General features: G+C 37.9%; 1 protein-coding gene across 1 annotated transcript in view; it reads left to right on the top strand.

Moving 5' to 3' along the window:
• Positions 1 to 23,461, top strand: part of GPLD1 (glycosylphosphatidylinositol specific phospholipase D1) — an 871,054-nt gene that overhangs the window by 527,174 nt on the left and 320,419 nt on the right. The window contains exons 15-16 of the mRNA XM_044065746.1: positions 20,799 to 20,909; positions 22,784 to 22,864. Of these exons, the coding sequence (XP_043921681.1) occupies positions 20,799 to 20,909; positions 22,784 to 22,864 (192 nt within the window). The remainder of the gene's footprint in view (positions 1 to 20,798; positions 20,910 to 22,783; positions 22,865 to 23,461) is intronic.

Genomic DNA, 23,461 nt, shown 5'->3' with positions numbered 1-23,461 from the left:
TTTCTGGTTAATAACACTTCTGTTATACGAAATAAAAAGCCTGGTGCCTTCTGTCCACCTACAGCTGCATCTGTTGAGGTTTTTTAAATCCTGTCCTGAGCATCCACAGCTCCTCTGTGCTGGTCCTGTGGTTTAGGCTGCTTGTTTTCGCCTCCCGTAATCCATCCCGGGTGCTCCCTCCCTGCTTTAAACACAAAAGGAAAACCTCTGGCCAACACCTGAAGACACCCTGAATTGGCCAGCTTGCCTGGTACTTAGAAAAATACTACTGAGAAGACCCCCCCCAACAAGATTGTGTAAATTAATCCATCCTGGGTGCTCCCTCCCTGCTTTAAACACAAAAGGAATACCTCTGGCCATCACCTGAAGACACCCTGAATTGGCCAGCTTGCCTTGTACTTAGAAAAATATTGCTGAGAAGACCCCCCCCAACAAGATTGTGTAAATGTATGTTGCTTAACACTAATTAAATGTAGACTTGATGTACTATCTATAGATTTAATCTGCCCTCCCATGTGTGCATTCTAGCAGCCTACCACAGACCGTTTGCCCTCTCCCCTCCTGTTATCACTACCCTAGAATATATTTAAACCTAAAACTGGTCCAACTATCCCTGCTGTTTGCTATCTACTTCTACCATTAGGTGGCAGCATCTACCTATATAAATCCTAGATATTCTTTATAATCCCAACAAGTTTTATTTTTTCACAAACAGTTGGTTATGAGTTAATATCCTTAGACTGTAAATATCTTCTCCCCCCTGCTAAACTACCCTCTGTAAAGGCAGCCTTCTTTTTCTGGCTGGAAATATTTAGCTCATACCTTCCAACTACAGCCTTTAAACTGCTCTTTGCTGATACTTTTTCTGCCATACTCACCTCTAGTGTTCTTTCCCGCTCCGTTCACCCCACGGGCTCACTCCGCTCCCCTACCCTGCCCCTATTTCCCACCCGCCCCAGTACTCCTAGCTTTATTCCTCTTACCCCACCCTCTCAACCTAATTACCCAATACCAGCTCCCCTCTCATTACTCCTCCCACCTATAGCCATCCTTCTTAAACTCTGTAATCTGTACTCCACCCAATAATTATAGTCCCCTCCTCTTTCCTTAAATCTCTAGAATACCTCCATCACTTTTTAAACCCTTTCTTCTTCATAGCCTTCTTTATTTTCCTAACCACTCATACTACTCTCTCTTTGCTCCAACATGCTCTCCTCAAGTTATCACACCCTCCAGTCCCCCAGCCTCCTCTTTCTGTTCCTACTTCCCTTATACTATGCTACCTCATATTCCACCTATGCTTGTCCAATACCATCTACAAAGACAACTATCATACAAACCCACCTTCCCCCTCACTCTTACTCCAATTTCCACTCTATCTCTTCTTCTCTCATTCAGCCCAACCCTCTGCACCTATTCCACCCTAAACTCTTCTCCTCTAAAGTCAAGATACTGTCACCTGCTCCAATCTACAATCTACCAAAATTCATGCCTGGCAGACCAATATGTCTAAAGGACATCTCCTTCAACAACCTAGTCCAAGCTGGTGATATCCATCCTAACACTGGTCCTACATCCTTTATTAACAACACTCATCCTTACCCTCTTCCTCCTATCTCAACACCCTATAGATTTTTACAATTAATGCACAAAGTCTAAACAACAAAGTACACCAATTTCAAGCTTGGTTAAGCCATAATCAACCAGATATCTTAGCCATCTCTGAAACCTGGCTCAAGCCCTTTTTCTCCAACTCTGAGATTCCGTCCCCAGGATTTCATTGTCTCATAAATGACCAACTAAATAAAAAAGGTGGAGGTACTGCCCTAGTCTACTTCAACCTTCTTACCTTAATTCCCCTCCAAATTCCAATTCCTCAATTCCAGAACCCTGAACTAACTGCTGGAATTCTAAAACGAAATAAACATAAAGATATCTGCATCATTGCCCTATATATCTCACCTGGTAACAATATCTCTACACTTGAAAATATTCTCCTATGGGCCTCTACTGAAATTAACTATGAAACTTATATCCTTGGTGATGTGAATATTGACTGGAATAAAATCAATTGCCCCTCTCCCTCCCTATCCATTAACCTCTATAACTTCTCTCAAATAATCCCCCCCATCACTCGACCTAACAAAGTAAACCCTTTCGGATCCACTATAGATTGGATTCTAGTCTCAGATCCAAATAAAATAACCAATTCTGACACAATTCTTGATACCTTTAGCGACCACCTCCCAGCCTTCATGCATCGCTCAACTAGTTCCTCCCTACACCAGCATCAGTACATTCAAACTCGTAACCTCAGTAGCTTCAACCCAACTACTTTCTCAAATACTTTCAAACAAATGAACTGGCAAATTCTAAACATCCTTCATCTTGACAAGGCTATAGAATACTTCAACTCTGTCTTCCTTGATATTTTAAACTCACTAGCCCCACTAAGAAACAAAAGGATAAAAACTAAAACTGCTCCTTGGCTATCCAAAGAGACAAAACAGATTATGCACCACAGAGACAAACTATGGAAGCTTTACCAAAACAATAAACTGGACAATACCTTGCTCCAATATAAACAGCTCCACAACCATGCAAAACGACTAATCACCAAAGACAAAAAATCCTTCTATATCAAACTTCAGTCCAATAACAATAAAAAAAAAAAAACTCAGGAACTCAGTAAACTCACTCCTCAATCCAGGCTCCAAGAATAATCCCTGTCCTGACCCAAGTAAATCTGATATTGAACTAGGCTCTGAATTTAACTCATTTTTCATAGACACTATTACTACCCTCACCAAGACATTTCCCAATAATAACCCAACTGCTCTACACTCTCCCCCTTCCAACTCACCTCATCTGTTCGAACTCAAACCCATCTCAACTAACTTTATAAAAAAAACTTTTGTCCAAACTTAAACCTTGCTCTAACGATCCCGACAATATTCCCTCTTCCTTCCTAAAATGTGCTGCTGATGGCATTGCACTCCCAATCAGCATCATTATCAACTGATACATAAAAGAATCATACGTCCCCAAACTCTGGCGCTCATCTTATATTCTTCCTCTTCATAAAGGAGGCAAAAATACCAGCATCTCAAACTTTTGCCCCATTGCTTTGCTCTCACCAATCTCCAAAATCCTAGAAAAATGCATCCACCTCCAACTTATGCCTTTCCTGACCCAAAACAATCTTCTCACTCCTACCCAGCATGGCTTCCGTCCAGGCCATAGCACAATAACCACTCTACTCTCTTTCCTAGAAACTGTCAATCAAGCCCGAGATTCAGGCCACTTAGTTTCTACTGTTTTACTCAATCTGTCTAAAGCCATTGATACTATTTCCCACAAGCACCTTATCTGTCATCTCTCAAACCTTAATCTCTCACATAATGCTTTATCCTGATTCTCCAGTTATCTATCAGACAGATCACGGGCAGTCAAATGGAAGAACTCCATCTCTTCCTTCCTACCTACCCCAACTGGCATACCACAGGGATCCATCCTTGGGCCAATGCTTTTTAACATCTTCATCAATAACTTTCACACTGCTATTCCTGATGCTAAAATCATTCAATACGCAGACGATTCAACCTTAGTCTGCTCTGCCTCAAACCTCTCTGAATTTCAGACTAAAACCCAAACTGTCTTCTCAACAACTGAAAACTGGATGTGCCAAAACCACCTCTCTCTCAATGCACATAAAACAAAGATTCTACTATTCCCTCCTACAAAGACCCTATCCTATGATAAAAACAACTTCAGTCTATAGTCAAACCAACTCACCTATAGAAGTAGTCCCCTCTGCCAAACTACTTGGCATTACTGTAGATGAACACCTCAAGTTTGATATTCATATTCAACAAAATATTAAGAAAACCCACCAAAAGCTTGGTATGCTGTATAGGAATAATCACTTTCTCTCCAACTCTACCAGGCAAACTCTGGCCTTGACTTATCTTCTTCCTTCCTTATTATACGGAGCCCCTCTCCTAACCAACCTGTCCTCCTCTATCACCTCCAAACTAGAAAACTGCTACAACAAAATCTCTAAATTTACCTCCAAATCTAAAAATGCCACCCAATACTGCCTAACCCTACAATCCCTGAATTGGCTTGAACTCCCAAACTACCTAGACTATCTTCAACTCACTACTGCACATAGACTCATATTTCACCCAACAAAATGTCCCACTCTAACTAACATCCTTCCCCCTTATACACCAAACAGAGCTCTCAGATCTGAAAAGCAAAACTTAATTACTATCCATAAACCTAATTGTCCTGCTGGCTAACTTCTCCTATCTTTCTCACTAGAAAAAAATGAATTTCCCTTCCCTCCACACTTAGAACCATACCAAACTCAGAAAACTTCAAAACCCAACTATTCAAACACCTGTCTACTAAATGGAAATGTACCTGCCTTCACCCAACCTAATCCAAGGGGGTTCTCGCTCTGGTTCCCAAGCTCTACAACTCTCATAGTTATCTTCCTATGAGCCTATCTAAGCTCTCAACAATTTCTATAGCTTCTCTCTAAGCTCTCACCTCCTACAGCTACCCTCACACAGCCCAACCTTGTAAATATTGTAAATAGCATTCCACTGTTAATGTGTGTATGTGAAGTGTATTTACATTTTCTTAAAAGGTTTGTATGTAAACTGTTTCCACACCTTACCCATATCTGTTTTCCTCAAATGAAACTGTGTGATCCCTACCTTCAAGTTTAATGAATTTGTTAACTATGCATGATATTGAATGCATTTATGAGTACCTATTCTAGATAAGATCTTTAATATTAACTATCATTTGTATCTAAATTGTATAATGCATCTTGGAACTTTTCTCCCCGGGCCTCCACTGCAAATGGGTCAGTTCGGCCCAGTAGACTTCCCCGGTAATCAAATTGCAAATAAATAAAATAAAAATAAATTGAGCTGTTTATTAATCAATGTGAAAAAGATCTACTGGGGCCAGAGATGACACTGAATAAAGGAACATTTGTTAATTTAACATGAGCAGAAGTCGAAGCTTTGACCTCATTAAAGAAAATAATGACATTAAAATATGTCCTGCTAACAAGGGGGGGAGGGGTGGGATAGTGATTTTTGATAATGCTGTATATGAAACAAAAATGTATGAAATGTTGTCTGACTGCAATGTGTATGTTGAGTTACATGCTGGCTCTTTGACTAGGTTGGTACAACATGTATGAAATGGGGTTTATGATTTGCTAATTGATCGACTAACTGACATTGAATTATATGAATATTTTTCTGTAGAACATCCTGTCACACCTGGAATTCATGGGCTGCCTAAGATTCATAAGTGTCTTTCAGACACCCCCCCCCCCCCCATAAGACCTATTGTATCTGGCACTGGTTGGCTTACTAAGCCTTTGTCTATTTTTGTAGAACAAAAATTAAGGCAAATTGTTAATAATGTTCACACTATTTTGAGAGATTCTCAACATTTTTTAGAAGAATTGTTTGACTTTAGTTCTACTCACGACACATCCAATTTATTGTTTGTTACACTTGATGTTGATACTTTGTTTACGGTTATGCCCAATATGGAAGGGGTAGAAGTGATTAGATTATTTTTACACACGTATAATGACTTTTCTAAAGACTTGATCTTTGTGATTTGTACACTTTTAGATCTTATTTTAGAGAACAATGTTTTCATGTTTAAATAACATATTTACTTGCAAAAGGCTGGCGTGGCTATGGGCACTTCATGTGCCAATAGCTACGCCAATTTTGTTATGGCACAATCAGAATTTGATAATGTCCTAAATCCACATCCTTTTTTGAAACACCTTAGATTTTTTAGGAGATTTGTGGATGATGTTTTTCTTTTATGGGATGGTAATATATCTGAGTTGCAACCTTTTATTACCTACCTTGAATCCATTACTAAATTTTTAGGTTCACTATGAATTCACATGATCAATATATAGATTTCCTTGATGTACATCTATATAAGGATAGAGAAGATGTTTACATGCTTCCATATATAGTAAATCATGTAGCAGGAATACACTTCTACATCGTAATAGCATGCACCCTGGTTATGTTTTTAAAAATATTGCTCTGAATCAACTGCATAGAATGTCTAGGTTACATACCAGTGAAGATAGATTCCAGCAGGCACTTGAGACTTTAGAGAAGATTTAATATGGCATGGTTATTCTCATAAAGATCTTGGGGTTGCTAATGATGTAGTGAGGTGTAATAGATACACTTCAGCTAAATCATAGTTTTCAGATAGACAAGACACTTGCAGTAGGAAAAAGAAGAAGAATGAGCTGAATTTTGTCAGACCTGTTATCACAGTCACTAGTGATGTAAATAAGATATGCGATGTGATTCGTAAAACCTGGCCTATACTTACCTCGGATGATTCCATAGCAGGTATAGTAGGCAGTTCACCTCATTTTGGCTTCAAGAATGGTATGTCTTTAAGAAGGCAGCTTTGCTATAATAGGAAGAAAGGTGTTGTACATCTATCTAAAAGGAAAATACTTTTACTTGCAAGAATTGTGCAGCGTGTCATTTTATTTCTACTTCCCAAGAATTTCATCATCCTGTTACTAGTTTTGTATTTAGGCCCACATTCTATGCAGATTGCTCCACCAGAAATCTGCTTACCTTGCTTCGTGTAATAAATGTACCAGTTTCTATGTGGGAAAAACTAGTAGAACTTTGAGACAGCGTTTACTTGAAACTTGGGCTATATTAGACATAGAGATCCCACAAGTGCCTTATTTAACATATTCATGATAATGTTGATCATTCTTTTAGATTCTTAGTTTCACAACATTTTAACGGTAATGACAGAGGGGGTAATTTGAAAAATATTGTAGAGAAAACAGAGACTAAATGGATAGTGCTTTTGCAAGCACATAAGTGCCCTGGGTTAAATGGATATGTTCCCTTAAAGCCTTTGCTTAGGGAACGTAAATTGCTTCATTGAATAATTGATTGCACTACATATATCTGGTGTGGTTTTTTTTGTCTGAAGAAGTGCATAGAAAGCGCTAACCTTCTATTTTTTAATTAAAAACTTGTGGATTTTAACGCTGTGTTTGCTCCAGTGTCATTTGATTTTCTTGCTTAGAAAGATTTTGGACACTGTTACTTTACTGCTTCGGATACTACATTTACTGTTATTGTTTATATATATATATATATATATATTTATACACACGTGTGGGGGGGGGGGGTGCTAAAAATGTCAGTTCTAGTGGCCACAAATTTGAAATGCTTCCACACAAATTCATATGTAAAATTTGCTCCACCATGCATAGACAGCTTAAAAAATCTATTTCAATTTTAAAACAATTTCTGCCCTTTATTGTTTGTGCATTCAGAATTCACTAAACATAATTCTACATACAACTATATATATGCAATGATGTGTAAGAATTGCTTTGTTTTACTTTCATATCACTCATTTCTCAAAATGTACTCTGTTCCCTCCTTTCATCTTATGAACTTTAACTTATCCCTTTATATTGCTAACTTCACTGTATCTCAATATTAATTTACTTTGATGTACTCTTTTAGGGACATAATTCAGTCTTTATCATTAAAAAAGACTGACATCTCAGTTTCTGATATTGGCATCCTCAGCTTTGGTATACCTCAGGGGTAAGTGTAGAGGCCACTACTGTTTTCACTTTTTTTACTGATTTTAAATAAAACTTTTAAACATTAATGTGCACACGGATGACAAACTTCTGTAACCATCAGACCACTGCATTACAAACTTACAAAAAAAAAACAGATCCATTATTTGAAACTGCAAATATGCTCATAATAAACACAAAAAGTTAACAATAATGTTATTTGGTACCCACCCAAAGACTACTGGAAACATCACCATTATGTCTCAAAGACCCCCTAAACAATCATCATCCCACAGGTAGCTGAACAACAATATTTAGAGCTTTTCTTGGATCCCATCTTGCCATTTAATCCACCTATTAAAACAGCAGTACAAAAGACCCTAGACTAACTAGAACTTTGATATAAACTTTCTGAAACTGTATTCTTCCAAAGCTAAAATATGGGTTGCCTTGTTGCCCTTTATTCCAGCAAGAACTTACACCATCTGCAAACCACAGTTAATAAAATTTTGCAGGTCTATCTTTATTACAGTACGCACATAATAATTTATTAATTACTAATTAAAACTACAGAAAGACCTACTGACAACCAGTGACTACAACAACTGCATGCCTCCTAGACACTCTTGTCTGTACAATTCTTAAACTGCAGCAGTGTTAATTCAGTATAGTCAAGCCCCTGATAGAAGGCCCTATTTATTCCCTTAGAATTATCAACTGTGATCAGCTTGCATTAAATAGATGTCCTTTTGATCTGGAAATGTGGAAAGAGAGCATTTCTAAAACTATGCCATCTACCTGGCATCAACTACCATTTATCAGAATACAGTGGAAGGCTTCTAGACTATGCTAATGGCATAGTAATTTATTGAAAATGAATGCCGGTGTTTAAGAAACAATAGTTAGAACTACTTATATTCCAGATAACGTGCTATTACCTTGTAACATACTTCAGTATAAGTACCTAGTGTACTAATCAATTTTATCATGTAAAGTGCAGTTCAGTAGTATGTACTGTCTACCATATTACTCTAAAATTTAATCAGTTAACTCTGCCTTTTTAATGTGCGCTGTCTATACTCTCAGTGCACATTTTGTGTGCTTTATGGAATACACTGTGTATGTTTGTGTTACTGTTTATGTATTTATTTTATGCTCTTCATGAAGCCTAGGTTATTGCAAAGGGTCAGGTGACCAGCCAACTTACCTAGCTAACAAATTTTTTAAATAAATTAATAAATAAATAAACGTGCATACACAAAGACAAGCATATAAATGCATTATATGTTAATTGTTGTAATATCCAATTATTATTATTTTCATTTGATTAATATGCAGTGATTTTAGATATGCATACATTTATGTTGACTGCTGCAGTCTTTTTCCATTTATACATTCCCTGGATAGTTTAGTTGTATAGTCAATGCCTTGAAAGCCTGCATGTACTGCCATCCAAACATGCACAGGATATTTCCTCTTGAAGCCTTTCTTTTGTGCCCCTAAATCATACCGCCTTGCTTATTTCATGCAGATTATTTCCTTATCTGGTTGATATGGGCATCCTGAGACAGTGTAGCAACTGCCTCATGTACACAGACAACCATCTACTACCACCACCTAGGAACACAATTTGTGACAGATGCAATTACATAAAGAAGCTAGAGTCTATGCTCTGTCCCTCACAAGCCAGTATATCTGGCACTGAGAAGGTTGTCAACACAATCACTATGCCTCAAACACCACGTACAACTACACAACACACGCCCACATATGCGGAGGCTCTCAACATAAACAAACCCAAAGAAAGGGGACCTCAGAGGCAAAATGCAAACTCCACAGTCCTCCACACCATATACCACTCATAGTCTGCACTCCAGTGTCTCGCAACCACTAAGGCCTAACCATAAACCCAATGTATTAGTCATAGGAGACTTCATTATGAGACACACAAATGTGCCTCTCACCAGGCTGGATAAGGAGAAAGTCACGGTTAGTTGCTTGTCAGGTGTCAGAATCTGTCATATCACGCATGCACTAAAGTCTCTCAACAACAGGTAATGTTATGAGTCTGTCATAATCCATGTTGGCGTGAATGACTTGAGACATACCTCCCTGTACTATATGAAGAGAGACATGATTGAGCTCACTAAGTATGTGTCCCACATAGGTATGTCCCTAGCCTTAAGCAGCATTCTACCATCACCTAGAATGATGCCTCAATACAAACAGAAAATGATTGACTTTAACAATTGGCTTAGTTTCTGGTGCCATTCCAGAGGGATCTAGTACCTGACAGCCTGGGAAAATATGATCAACAGACCACCATGCTTTACTAGAGATGGCCTGCATCTGTCTCACTTGGGCTTGAGGCTTCTGGCAAAGGCCCTTGCCTCCCCCATAGTGCCTTTTTTAGGAAAAGTCATGAGGGCAATACTACCAACATAAAAATTTAAACAAAACGCAAATTAAAGGTCATGCTGCTAAATTGTAGGAGTGTAAACATGAAACTGCACTTATTGCAAGCATTCTTAACCCTGGAAGATGCTGACATTTGTGCAGTCACAGAAATTTGGTTCAAAGCTGCAGAGTGCACCCCAGCCTTACCTGGTTATTCATCCTATCATACATTCAGATCCCAAAGTGTATGCAGCAAAGCCAAAGGAGGTGGAGTTTCAATATACATATATATATATATATATATATATATATATATATATATATATATATATATATATATATATATATATATATATATATATATATATATATATATATATATATATATATATATATATATATATATATATATATATATATACACACACACACACACACACACACACACACACACACACACACACACACACATACACACACACACACACACACACACACACACACACACACACACACACACACACACACACACACACACACACACACACACACACACACACCTCCAGGCTGGTCAAACAGTATGACGCACAAGAGACACTCATGCAGGAACACAAATGCACAGAGGTTCCTCGACTTTATCAATGCAAATGCCTTGGAACAGCTAGTCGATACACCCACAAAAGGTGATAATATCTTGGACTTGGTATTACCCAACATGAGTAACCACTGCAGCTCCCCTATAGTATCATTTTCCCTGGTAAGATCCAACCATAAGGTGGTCACTTTCGAAGTCACCATCTCCCCTGACCCCCCCTCTAGCTAGGGTCAAACAAAAACCTTCTCCAAGCTGATCACAACCTCCTGAGGGATGGTATAAACAGCTTCATAGCCCCCTCCCTTTCTGTAGGAACCGGCACCAATGTCCAAATCTACACTAAAGTACTATACAAGCATTTATATAGATGCATGGAATCAGGAATACCTGACAGGATAAAATCCTCCTCAAGGAACAGTACACCTGTCTGGTGGACATCTGCAATAAATAAATGATATAACAAAAGGAAGAAATTGCTGTCCAGGACCCAGAAGGAGAGGTGCCCAATTGGAAGCAATCTCTCCTTAGCCTGAACAAGTAAATAAGAGCCCTAGTGAAATCCTCTAAAGCCAACTTTGAGTCCAAATTGGCCACATCTACTAGAGACAATCATAAAGCTGTCTTCACATATATCCGCAATCTCTAAGGAAGCACCCAGATCTGGTCAGAACTAGTGGTCAAGGACACCACATACACAAATGCTGTAGATATAGCCAATCTACTGACTGACAAATTCACCAAAACCTTCACCCCTCTGCCCCTACCATCAGTAAATCAGGACATCGCCAGTACCTGCCCCCCCCCCCCTTATCTCTAGGGAACAAGTCATTACTGCCCTCTCAAAGGTAAAAAATACAGCCTTCATGGGACCTGATAACATCCCAGGCTGCATCCTACAGGAACTTGCAGCACCGTTAGGCACCCTATTCAACCAAAGCCTGAGTACTGGCTTTGTCCTAGCCAAGTGGAAGACAGCCACTGTCTTCCTTTTACACAAAGGTGGAGTATCCACCGATCTGGGAAATTATAGACCCATCAGTCTGACTAGCCTGATCTGCAAGGCCATGAAACGGATTATCATGGACCTCATTAACATGGACATTGACAACCTCCAAACACTTGACCCCACACTGCTTTGTCAAGGGGAGGTCTGTAAATCTGGTTGACTTCTTTGAGACAGTCACCAAAGCCATGGACGAGGAGAAAAAGGTGCACACCATCTACCTTGACCTGGCCAAAGCCTTGAACACTATTCCCCACTTGGGCATAATAGATAAACTCCCTCAGCTAGTCATCAGTCCATATGTTACCAGATGGGTAGCAAATTGGCTTATTGATAGAACCCACCTAATCAAAATAGGGGAAGCCACCTCAAGCAGTAGACCTGTAATAAGGGATCGGTGCTGGGGCCTCTGTTATTCAGGGTATACTTTTCTGAGGTGCAGGCCAAAACCAGTGGGCTGCAAGGTGGGTGCAGTCATCAATTCCCCAAGTGATATGGGCGTCTTCCAAGAGGGTCTCACCCAAACAAATGACTGGTGCCAGAAATATGGCCTCAAGCTGAATGCTAAAAACTGCATCATCATCCCCTTTGGGGAGGGTGATGACCCCACATATTATAACATTAATAACACAGTCCTAAGTACACAATCAGTAGTGAGGGATTTGGGTACCTAAGTTGATAGCAACCTGACTTTTGACCACCATGTTGATTCCATTGTACGGAAAGCTTTTCTACATGGCCCCCCTCATAAGTAAGGGTATCTCATCCAGGGTCAAAGAGGTCATAACATCCCTGTATTCTTCTCTTATAAGACCAGTTATTGAGTACAACGCCCCCTTCAGCATGTACCTCGCAATGCGCATGCAGCAGCTAGAAAGACCACACAGGTTCCTCATCAGGAGAATACAGGGCCTCAAACGTGTACCCTACACTGATAGGATGAAAGCCCTGTCCCTCTATTCAGTTTCACACAGATTCCTCAGAGGTGACCTCTGTCTGGCATACAAAGCAATCTCAGACCCCGCGTTGATGGGACTGCTGCATATCCGGAAGTCAAGCTCCACTTGAATAACCCACAACCGCAACCTCAACCTGGTCTGTGATATAAATAGAACTTGTTGGTGGCAGAAATTTGTCTCCCAGAGACTCCCCATCTGTGGAATAGACTCCCTCTCCATGTCAAGCAGAGTACCTCATTATCCCTTTTTAAGCACAACCTGGATGGGAAACAGAAAAAATACCCCTGGGATTCCACCTGTGTCCCTGCTGGACTAGGGCGTTGGGTGCTGACTTGTCTAAACATGGGCTAAACACTTGGCTAGGCTTATAAGGGCCTCAGGGCCAATAGCCTAGTAACTCCCTATGATCCCAGTCCCTTTTTACTCAGTGTTTTTCTCATGTAATCATCGGGTGATTTTCTAGCACAATAAGCATTCAGCATGCATTTCTTTACTGTTGTACTTGAAAATTTAGTCACACTTCTTGTGATGCCTGTCTCTATTGTTTCACTTTTGTTCCATATTTTCCAAGTATCAACAGTAAAATATGATATGTGTGGTTCTTATAGTTGTGAATCAGAGCAGATAGTTTATGTTTTAAAATTCATATTTTTTTTCATACTGGAAAGACTAAAAGAAGATTTTATGATAAATTAAAGTACATTTATGAGACATCAGAAATGATAGAACAGAAAATTCTTAGTGGCAGGGCAACATTTTGCTCTTAAACATGATAACAATTATAATTCTTCACTTGCTTCAGTTTTATTACACATGGATGTAAAATTTACAGAAAAAAACATGTTGAACTGAGGAACGTCCATGTATTGTCAAACATAATATTTTTATTGTATATATTTGTTCTTTTTATCTTGATGTCACATCCTCTGAAGGTATTTATGCAAAATGTTAGAAGTGATTAAGGTGAGTTTGCTGCCTTTTGTTATATTTATTTTTGCTGTATTACATATTTTCTAGCAAAATGTTTATTTTTGCCTCTGAACCAATATAGTTTCCACATTCATTTTAATTTTGCTGATTCCACAAAGACAAGAGTTGGTCTTATCACCATTTTTTGTGCATTTATCAATATTGGATAAGCTGCATAAACATTATTAGATACAGCATCCAGGCTTGGGCTTCAGTACTGCTATACTTACCATGACACTGGAACACAGAGGTGATACTATGCCTTTTATTGGAACTCCATCGTATTACAGTTTTTCGAGCTTTCAGATTAACAGGAATCCTGTTTTTATCTGTTTCTTTAAGAAACATGCTGCTTTCCTTCCACATACTTGAAGTACTAACATTTATAAATTACATAAAAATTTTACCTCAGATGAGAACATTTTTACCCAACAGTTCAAACATAATACCTTAGCACTCCATCAAGTGTGAGTCTATACATGCTGGTACATTGATATTAGGCCCATGTTGCCACTTCTTGATTTAGTTCAAAATACTACCAGTTTTTACCCTTTTAAGTTTTCCTGTCTTACTGATTATCTCAGTCATTGATTATCCCCATTACTCTGACTCGTGTTACCTTTCCCATTTTTTGTGATGAAATTTCCCTTTTCCACCTGGGAGCATCTTCATTCCTTAAGTATTGTTACGTCTTTTAAGCTATTAATTGAGTCAATCAACTCTCTTGCAAATAAAAAGTGACCATATAACTAGGAATGTTTCAGAATCTTGAATATTTTCAGGTTGTTGTATGTTACATGCTAATACAGCAAGTAAGCCAGCTTGCAACTGTCATTCCCTTAATTTATCTCTTTGTTACTGCCACAGCACTAAGGATATAAAGAGGGATCAGGATGGTACTACTAAATGACAGACTACCTCATCCTGCCTTGCGATAGTGATATCGATCTGAACTCTCAACAGTTTATGATATGTTCCCTATATAGGCCTTGATTTTTTTTGCCAGTCACCTCAGAGAAAGTATTTTAAAACTTGCACAGGCTGTCTGGATTTGTCTCTAATATTGTCACCTTGTAATAAAGACATGGTAACATACACGTATTTTGGGGTTATCTTCTAAGTGAATTTTTTAAAACTTGTGTTTCTGAGTAGTAGCCCAGAATCCTATTGAAAATGCGAGTAGCTTTATGCTATTCCTTATGCAAAGCGTAGGCTAATTAGGTATCCTGATTTTTTTTTTTTTTTGGCCTGATGTACCTCTATTTCAAGATACATTACACCTATTTGCAATGTTGGCAGGTTGAGAATTATGTTGGCCAGACTGTATAAACATAGGGAGAAGTGGTGGTTACACCAAATTAATTACATACCTTCCTTTATAGCCTGAATTACATGCTGTGTTCCTCCTGAAATATAACATATGGTTCTCTGAGTAGTTGTTTAAAGCATTTGCTTGAAAGAATACCACTCACTTGTTTGTTCTCTCCTCCTTCCTGTTCTTTGAGCACTCCAGAGATTAATTTAGCACCTTCTGTCTAGTTGTGCCACCACCAAATCCAGCTGAAGAAGTAAAATATTTTGTATTCTTGAAACAGCACCACTTGCTTGACACCTGAAGTCTGTTAATAATTCCACACTAGCCAGCCTTAAAATTAATTCAGGGGAAGTTCCTGTTCTGTTCCTGATCAGATAATACAGTAGCGGGTTGATTATACAAACTGATTGGGACCTAGGGTAGGTAATTCAGATAATTCAACTCTTTGGATAAGCCAATATATAACTGAATTGGATAAAAAACTTCTAAAATCTTGTTTTTTCTGCATGCAAGGAATACACTTTTCAACCATTCAGTGATTCCAGTGGACAATAAAGAATATTTTTCACATATGAGTGGGCTACAACCTCAAAAAACATGCACAAGTGAATATGTATAACATTTACATATTCAGACTTTATGATATTTTCTACCCAAAAACTTTGGAAGGCTGTGTTTGGCTAATTGATGTTTCGGATAATCACTGCTTGGATAGACTCTCTACTGTATATAATTCCAAAATAACAGCTGCACCAGGATCATTCTGAGGTGACATCTACCTCCTTAATAAAACTGTTTGTCATCTCAGACCTCAGACGTGACTTAGCCTGACACTGCTATTATCATTCATTGTGCAAGCAAGGGGATACAGACATACCTGACTGCTGTGGAGGGGAAGGTTGTGGCTCATGACACAGCTAGCCAAGTCAAGAAAGGATATAACAATTGCTATAATTTCCAAACAAAGAGAAAAAATGTTATACATGCACCTTAAAACAATATAATGATGACAGACATACGGTATTTTTTGAAAATAAAAATGTAAATGACTGTGAAGCAGCACATTTCTGCATGGCAAAATATGCTAAAGATGCCAAGTAAATATGTTTTACACATTAATTGTCATATACTTGTAGCCTAAACTTGATGTATGCCAATAAAATATGTTAAAATAAGGAAGAATGTGTTTTACATATTAATTGACATATACCTGTAGACTAAACTTTATGTATGCCAATAAAATATGTTAAAACAAGGAAGAAGACGTAACCAAAGTTAACCAAAAATATGTGATTTATACAAGCCTTGCCTAAATAATGAAAGACATGATTTGAAAAGCTGTATTGTATTTAAGCTGATTAATTAAAGGAGCAATTTTTTTCCTCAAGACATGTATTTTAAATCTTCACAAAAAATTAATAATAACAATGCCAAACTGAAGTCCAGAAAGATACAGTCCTATGTGAAGCTTCTATATCTATACTACTAGACAGAGAAAAAAGTTAACTTTGTTAAGGTAAACACGACTAGCCAATGCAATAATGTTTAATTTTTTTAGAGTTTTTTTGTTTGTTCAAATAATCTTATCTTCTATCCAAGTCTCTCTGCTTGTCTCTTTAAGCTTGTATGGTTCTAGTCCATTTCTTCCAGAAGATTACTGATTTTTAATTTAGGAGAGGAAATAGCATTTTTTTAAAGAGTCTATTCTCTGAATAGTCATTTTGAAATCTTACACTAGAGCTACAATTTTCAGAGGGGGATTAGCCCAAGCAGTTCTAATAACAAGATTTTCATTGAGATGTGAGGTGAATTTGACAATTACAGACCGGGGATGGACCCTTCTTTAGCTGGAGCTTTTGTGAGAGATGTATGATCTCTCTCTCTCTCTCTCTCTCCCTCTTTCTCTCTATATCATATGACAACCCCTCCTGAAGGTTTAACACTTTTGAATTATATTTTCTCCGTATATTTTCTCAGACACAGCAAATATTTTCCCACCATTTATTTTGTGTCAGTTTTATAGGTCAATCATCTTATCTAAAAGACAGTTATTTTCTTTGAGAAAAAATGCATTATAATTTTCTTGCTCATCCAGTCTTTCTACAATGTAATTTAAACTTGTTTCTACATTGTCTGTAAGCGTATTATTGTTGAATCATAGTTTGTAGAAGTTCAGACTGATGTTATTCTCTTCTGCATGATCTGCATGTTTATCCATATTTTCTGTTTCTAAGGATAATTCTTGTATTGATGGCAAAATCATCTAGAAACCTTTCTTTGTAGTTATGGTCACTTGTGCAGTAGTTTTGAAAATTAACATGCTTCAAGTGGTCTGTTCATATATATTCTGGGATCTATATTACATGATAGAATGCTAAGGTGATCGAACACCTTAACATCGACCACGTAATATCGAAACCAAAAAATAGCAAAAGGCCAATTTAACACAGGGAAAGATTTCCCTTGGCCGATTGCTGGATTTTGCCATTTTCTCCACTGTGGAGTGATCTCAGAGTTGGTATATTTAGTTTGGGGGGTGTGGGGGGGTATAGCCCTCCCACATCAGGGGGATGTGGGGGGAAAGCCCCCCACTTACTTTGGCTGCAAAATATTTTTTTTTATGGCCGACGGTAACGTTTCCCATTGGTGTTCTCTGTTTTGTAGTTAGATATTTCGTGGTCGATGTTAAGGTGTTCGATCACCTTAGCATTGGATCATGTAGTATAGACCCTATATTCTGGCAGGATCTTTTAATTATTTATTTTTGACTAATATAATTTGATACCAAGACAAAATACATATTTTCTTTCTCTTCTAGCACTGACTGGATCAAATGTCTTAGTAAAATCAAGTCAAATACTTTCTAGTAGTACAGAGCAACTAAAGTCTATTGCATTCAAGCCAGCTTGATCATATCCACTCAAAAATTCTGAGAGTTTTGATAAGCAGTAACTCAATGCACTACAGCTCATGAGTTGACTGCTTAAATTATGGAAGAGATCCTCCAAAAGAGGTTTCCAGTTCTGATATTTTTGTATAAAGCATGTGGTTGTAGCTCAGGAATGACTGCCTTAGTAACTCATTATACAGAGCCATTCTAGGGCTGGCTTGAGACTTACAGAAACAGGAATATCTCTATGTTTAATTTACTCATAATTAAAATGTCATTTTGGTCTGTTACAATTTTAGGGCACAATGCAGGCCTTTTCAAGAGAAACCAAAGTTCAGGTCTTTACTTTATGACTGCATGCAATTCTGCAGGTATGAAATTGCCATGTAGTTTTTACCGATCATTTTATACATTTTTGCATGATCTTGTGATATGTGTCCTGTGGTCACATGGCTTGATCACATAAAATGTCCATTTATATTCACATAACTATAGTGTTAGAGGGCTAGCCAACTGTTAGTATGAACATTGGTTCTAAATGATGGTTACTGTTGATGTGACACCCAGATATGGGGAAAAGGGCAGTTGATGCTGATGCCAATATTGTTAGAAATCCAGTTATCATATGAATTCACTACCTTGGGCACCTATAGATCTAATTTGGTATAAGTATATACTATGTTTGCACCTCTTTCTGCATACCATCTCTCTCTGAGTCATAGTGAGATTTCATTAGTTTTCTATGCAATGCTGGGAATTATTTAATGTACAGTGAAAAGCTACACAACTAAAATGATTTCTTAATGTTTTTTAAGCCTTTTCACCTTAGTGAAGTAATTGTATAATACTTCCAAAATAAAAGAAAAAAGCAAAACGGGTGCATAATATGTTGGAATTCACACTTCTTAATCTGATTTGGTTTTAGGTATCAGGCCAAGTGAATCAACTTCATGTCATAAGTACTAACTTTGACCATAAACCACTCATTATCTTGGATTATTGGGCATTAACATTTCTTAGTTTTATTTTTTTTCTGTAATGTAAGAATGCAAATGGTATCAAAATATTCAGGAGTATTCAGAGAGGTATGATGAAGCCTTGCTATCGAGTGCATTCTTTATTTATTTATTTTATTGATGTTATTTGACATTTGTTTACTGGGAAAGTCCAACTGGACAACAAGTCCATTTTCCTTGGAGGCCCAGGGAGAAAAGCTCCAAGACATACAGAGAATACATAGTTGTTGTTTGTCTTTTCGGCTTTTCCTGGTTAGGGGTCGCCACAGCAGAACTCGGGTCCACTAATGATTGGCAGTAGATTTTTTTATGGTGCCGAGGTGCCAGCCCGACGCCCAACCTTCAGCGAAGGCACGCCCATTCATGCATGTCTTTCGGAGGCCACTCGACCACGGGAAGGACATTCAGCCGAGAATCGAACAGGAGAACCTCTTGCTGTGAGGCAACAATGCTACAGCTGTAGTATTTCTAAAAAAAAAATACAGTTTACAGAATTTATACAAAATTAAAAATTAATTAGTTAAGATTAGTAATTCAAGATTGCAATTGGACGGTACAAAAATCATACAAGCATAACAATTTGAACAGATAGCTCTATATGCAGTATTTACAAGAATTGACAATATATACAAGTTTCAAATTAAGGTATGCTAAGGAAACTGTATAGTGAGAATGTAGAAGAGACTAGTAGAGTTATTGTTTAGTTAGGATACTATCTAGTAAGCTTGGAGTAAATCAGCTAATGATTAAGTCATTTAGGTAGCTTGGTTTAGTCCAAGTCAGTAATTAGGCTAGCCAGTTAGGTGACTTGGTTTAGTCTAAGTCAGATATTTAGCCAGGTTCAGTACATGGGCAAATCCATGTCGCAGATAGGTGGGCTTTTAGTAGTTTTTTTAAATTGGACTGAGTTAGTGTTGGATTTAATGTCTGGTGGTAGGGTGTTCCAGGCTTTGGCGACACTACAAGAGTAGAGGGATTCTCCAGTGTAGTCTTTGCTTTTTCTTATTTTTTAATAGTGCCTTATTGCTAGAGCGATGAGTCCATTTATTAGAGTAGTGAGATAGTACGTTATTTAGGGCTGGTGTTTTTTCAGGTTGGTTTATTATTTGGTGAGCCATTTTGAGCTGGTTGTATTTTAGCTGAAAGGGGAATTCAAGCCATAAGAGTTTCCTGAGAGAGTGGCAATGGTGGGATCTATAGTTGGCGCCTGTAGCAAACTTTGCCATTTTATTATAACAAGTTTCTAGCTTAGTTATATCTGATTTTTTTAGGTTGTAAGGATAGGGGATGCGTAAAGTAATGTTGAAATAAGGTGGGTTCTGGCAATAGTGACTCTGGTTTCGGCTGTGAGATAATGTTTGTTCCTGTAGAGGCAACCTAGTTTTTTGTGTACTTGTTTTTATGGCTTGGGCTATTTAAATGTCAAATAACATGTTGTGGTCAATTGTAACTCCTAATAACTTAGTATTAGAAACTAGAGTTATGATGGTGCTATTGGCTGAGGTAATTTTGAAGGGAGGGATGGTGTCAGGTGCTCTAGTAGGGTGAAAAAGGATGAGTTTAGTTTTTTGGGGGTCAGTATTAGTTGAGTATTAGTTAGCCAAGATTCTATAGCTGTAAATGACTGTTGAGTTATTTGTTCTAGTTGTTGGAGAGTAGGAGCTGTACAATTAGAGCTGAATCGTCTGTGTACTGTATGAGTGTGGTGTCTCTTGTGGCTGTATGTGAATATTGTAAAGAGGAGTGGGCCAAGGATAGAACCTTGCAGGACTCCTAGAGTAATGGGCAGAAGTGGAGAGAGGTTTTGTTGCCATATTACTGCTTGTTGACGGCCATCCAGATAGTCTTGAAACCAGGCTATTGCTGTCTGGCTGAGTTTAAGATCAGCTAGGACATGTAAGAGTTTAATAACAAAATATCTGTATATAGTCATTAGGAAGAAAGATGAGTAAGTAGAAGCAGATTTTTTTTTTACTTGCTTTTCAGAATTTAATCTCAGTTTTATATTTCAGCCCTCAGGCCGTTTTGGATCATCCGTGGCTGTGCTTGACTTTAATAGAGATGGAATAATGGACATAGCAGTTGGAGCGCCCTCTGTAGGAGCACCTGATAGGACTTACAATGTATGATTTTTGATTTATCTGTTTTCTGCTCATTATAGTGATGTACTGTGTGTGTGTGTGTGTGTGTGTGTGTGTGTGTGTGTGTGTGTGTGTGTGTGTGTGTGTGTGTGTGTTTTATATAACATATTGTAACAGTAAAGCACTGTTCTAAGAATGGTAGTATTGCCAAGGAGGTGACATTACTTAGTGTTTTGCAAATGAGATTGATGCACCTAACTTATCTAAGTTTAATTTCCATATTTTTTCTTTACAGACTACTTGAATGTGTGCAACAAGTCATGTTTCCAAAAATATCTACACTGTTTCTGAGTACAGGTCTCATGCATTAAGATGGTGTATTAGTTTCAAAAGATGGAAAAGTATGCAATAGCATGCAGTATACATTCACATGGGAGATGGTCAGTTTATTAAAGTGCAGGCCACTGGCTCAAAATGTATTGTCTACTTTCTTCCAGAAATGACTAGAAGGATTGTTACAACAAAACAGGCATTTTTATCAGAAATCATTGCAAGAATCACAGAAATAACTTTCTTACAGGAAGATTCAGTAGTTTTACACTTTAGTACTTCTCTGGGCACACCTAGATGTGGTCTGGGGTGTTAACACATCTTGTGCCTACTCTATGAGCAGTTTGGTTACTCAGGGTTCAATATTAGGTACACTGTTGTCTATCATATACATGCTGCCATTTGGTGATGTAATTAGAAGAAAAGTGTTATGACATCACTGTTAATCAGATAAGGGTGACAACATGAAGCTTGTGTCAAAGATGCATTAAAAAGGTACCAGTGGTTGTGAAGCTTTGATATCATTGTCTAAAGAGTATTGACCACATCAAGTATGTTATACTAACACAGGCCCTACCAATGGAGACACATATTGTGATTATCTATCCTTTGGAATACCATCCAACACTGAGCTTGACAGGTTGCAGTGGGTAAAAAAATTCTCCCCTCCCATATCTAATTCCCTCCCTTCCCCAACAATCAGTGGCTTCACAAAGATTTGTGTTTCTGGATGTCTCCAGCATGTGTCTACACATGGTCCTGGAGTGTCTACCTAAATAATGTGTGGTGTCAGCCACAGTGACAAATAACTGCAATCCCCAAACTCCTGTAAGGGTCAGAAGTGTGACAGATCATACTAACCCCCCACCCACACACACACACATTCTGCCATCTATCCCTACCTGTCTGTCTGAGCTGCCAAAGCTGTAAATTCAGTTAGTAATCTGAGACATAGGGTTTTATCACTCTACATTACACAGCAATACTGCATTATAATTCTTCATAACATCTTACAAATGTTATATATTTTATATTTTAATGTGCCTAGATAAATAAGCATATTAGTAAATCTGATTGATTGGCTAGATAAAAAGATCTCACTAAAAATTATTTAAATTTATTGCAAATTAAAGACTTGCAGTTCAGTAAAATTTGCCTGGACATTCTTTGCATTGTACAATGTGCTTTGGAGGAAAAAAGTAACTTAAAAAAATAACATTAGGGTGAATTTATGAATGCCTATGCTAAGTGTACACCAAGAGTATACCGTTCTGAGTGAGTAGACAACATAAGCATAACACCCAACTTCTTTCTCCTAATTTTATTTTTCCTAATGATTTTCTTGCAGTCTTAAATATTGATGGGAATTCATAAAGGTTGCCAGAAAGTGTAGACTGTGTATACTTAGTGTAATCTTTGAGTGAATAAATAGCAGAAAAATGTGATAGAGATGTTCTTGAATACAGAATGCATACCCTTAGTGTGTACTTAGTGTAGGAATTCATGAGTCTGGCCTATTACATTTAAATCTGAATCAAAAGAAAATTGTATGTAGTCTAAAACTTGTGACAATTTTTATATTTCAGGGACATGTGTATGTGTATTTTGGAAGTAGAGAACGTGGCCTTGGCATTCAGAATAAACCAAGCATTGTAATTAATTGTTCGGTAAGTTGAAAAAAAATATATATAAAGAAAAAGTGCACTTTATTATACTTCTAGGCATATATTAGACCAGGGGTACTCAACCTTTTGAAGATTTGTGGTAACTATGAGAAGCACAGTACATACCAAGAGTCATAGTGCTGGCATAGTCACACACATGGCATGCAGTTAAAAAAATATGATTAGAGAATGGCAAGCTGTACATCAGGACCCTGTTTAGAAAACAAACGTTCTCCAGCAGGATATTAATGTACAAGTAATTCCCACTGAAAAATGAGTCTGCCACTTCATGGCAACATTTCAAGCTGTCATGGAACTCGGACTGAGAAAACAGAATGGCTGCCATGATTTTGTTTATGTGTGTTTATGTTTCTGTCTGCATGTGTGAGTGAACGCGTGCATGAAAGCAGAAGAGACTGTGTGTGTGTGTGTGTGTGTGTGTGTGTGTGTGTGTGTGTGTGTGTGTGTGTGTGTGTGTGTGCGTGCGTGACAGAGAGTAAAGTGTGAAACCAATCCAGCGATCCCCTGGCAACAGCAGCAGTTTTGCATACCATCCTCAGACATAGTTTTCAACCTATTAGCAGAAGAAATCTGAACAGA

The sequence above is a fragment of the Protopterus annectens genome, chromosome 3.part0 (assembly GCF_019279795.1).
Source record: "Protopterus annectens isolate FY-2018-M chromosome 3.part0, PAN1.0, whole genome shotgun sequence".
Taxonomy (NCBI): Eukaryota; Metazoa; Chordata; order Ceratodontiformes; family Protopteridae; genus Protopterus; species Protopterus annectens.
This window is presented reverse-complemented; position numbering and strand designations above follow the sequence as displayed.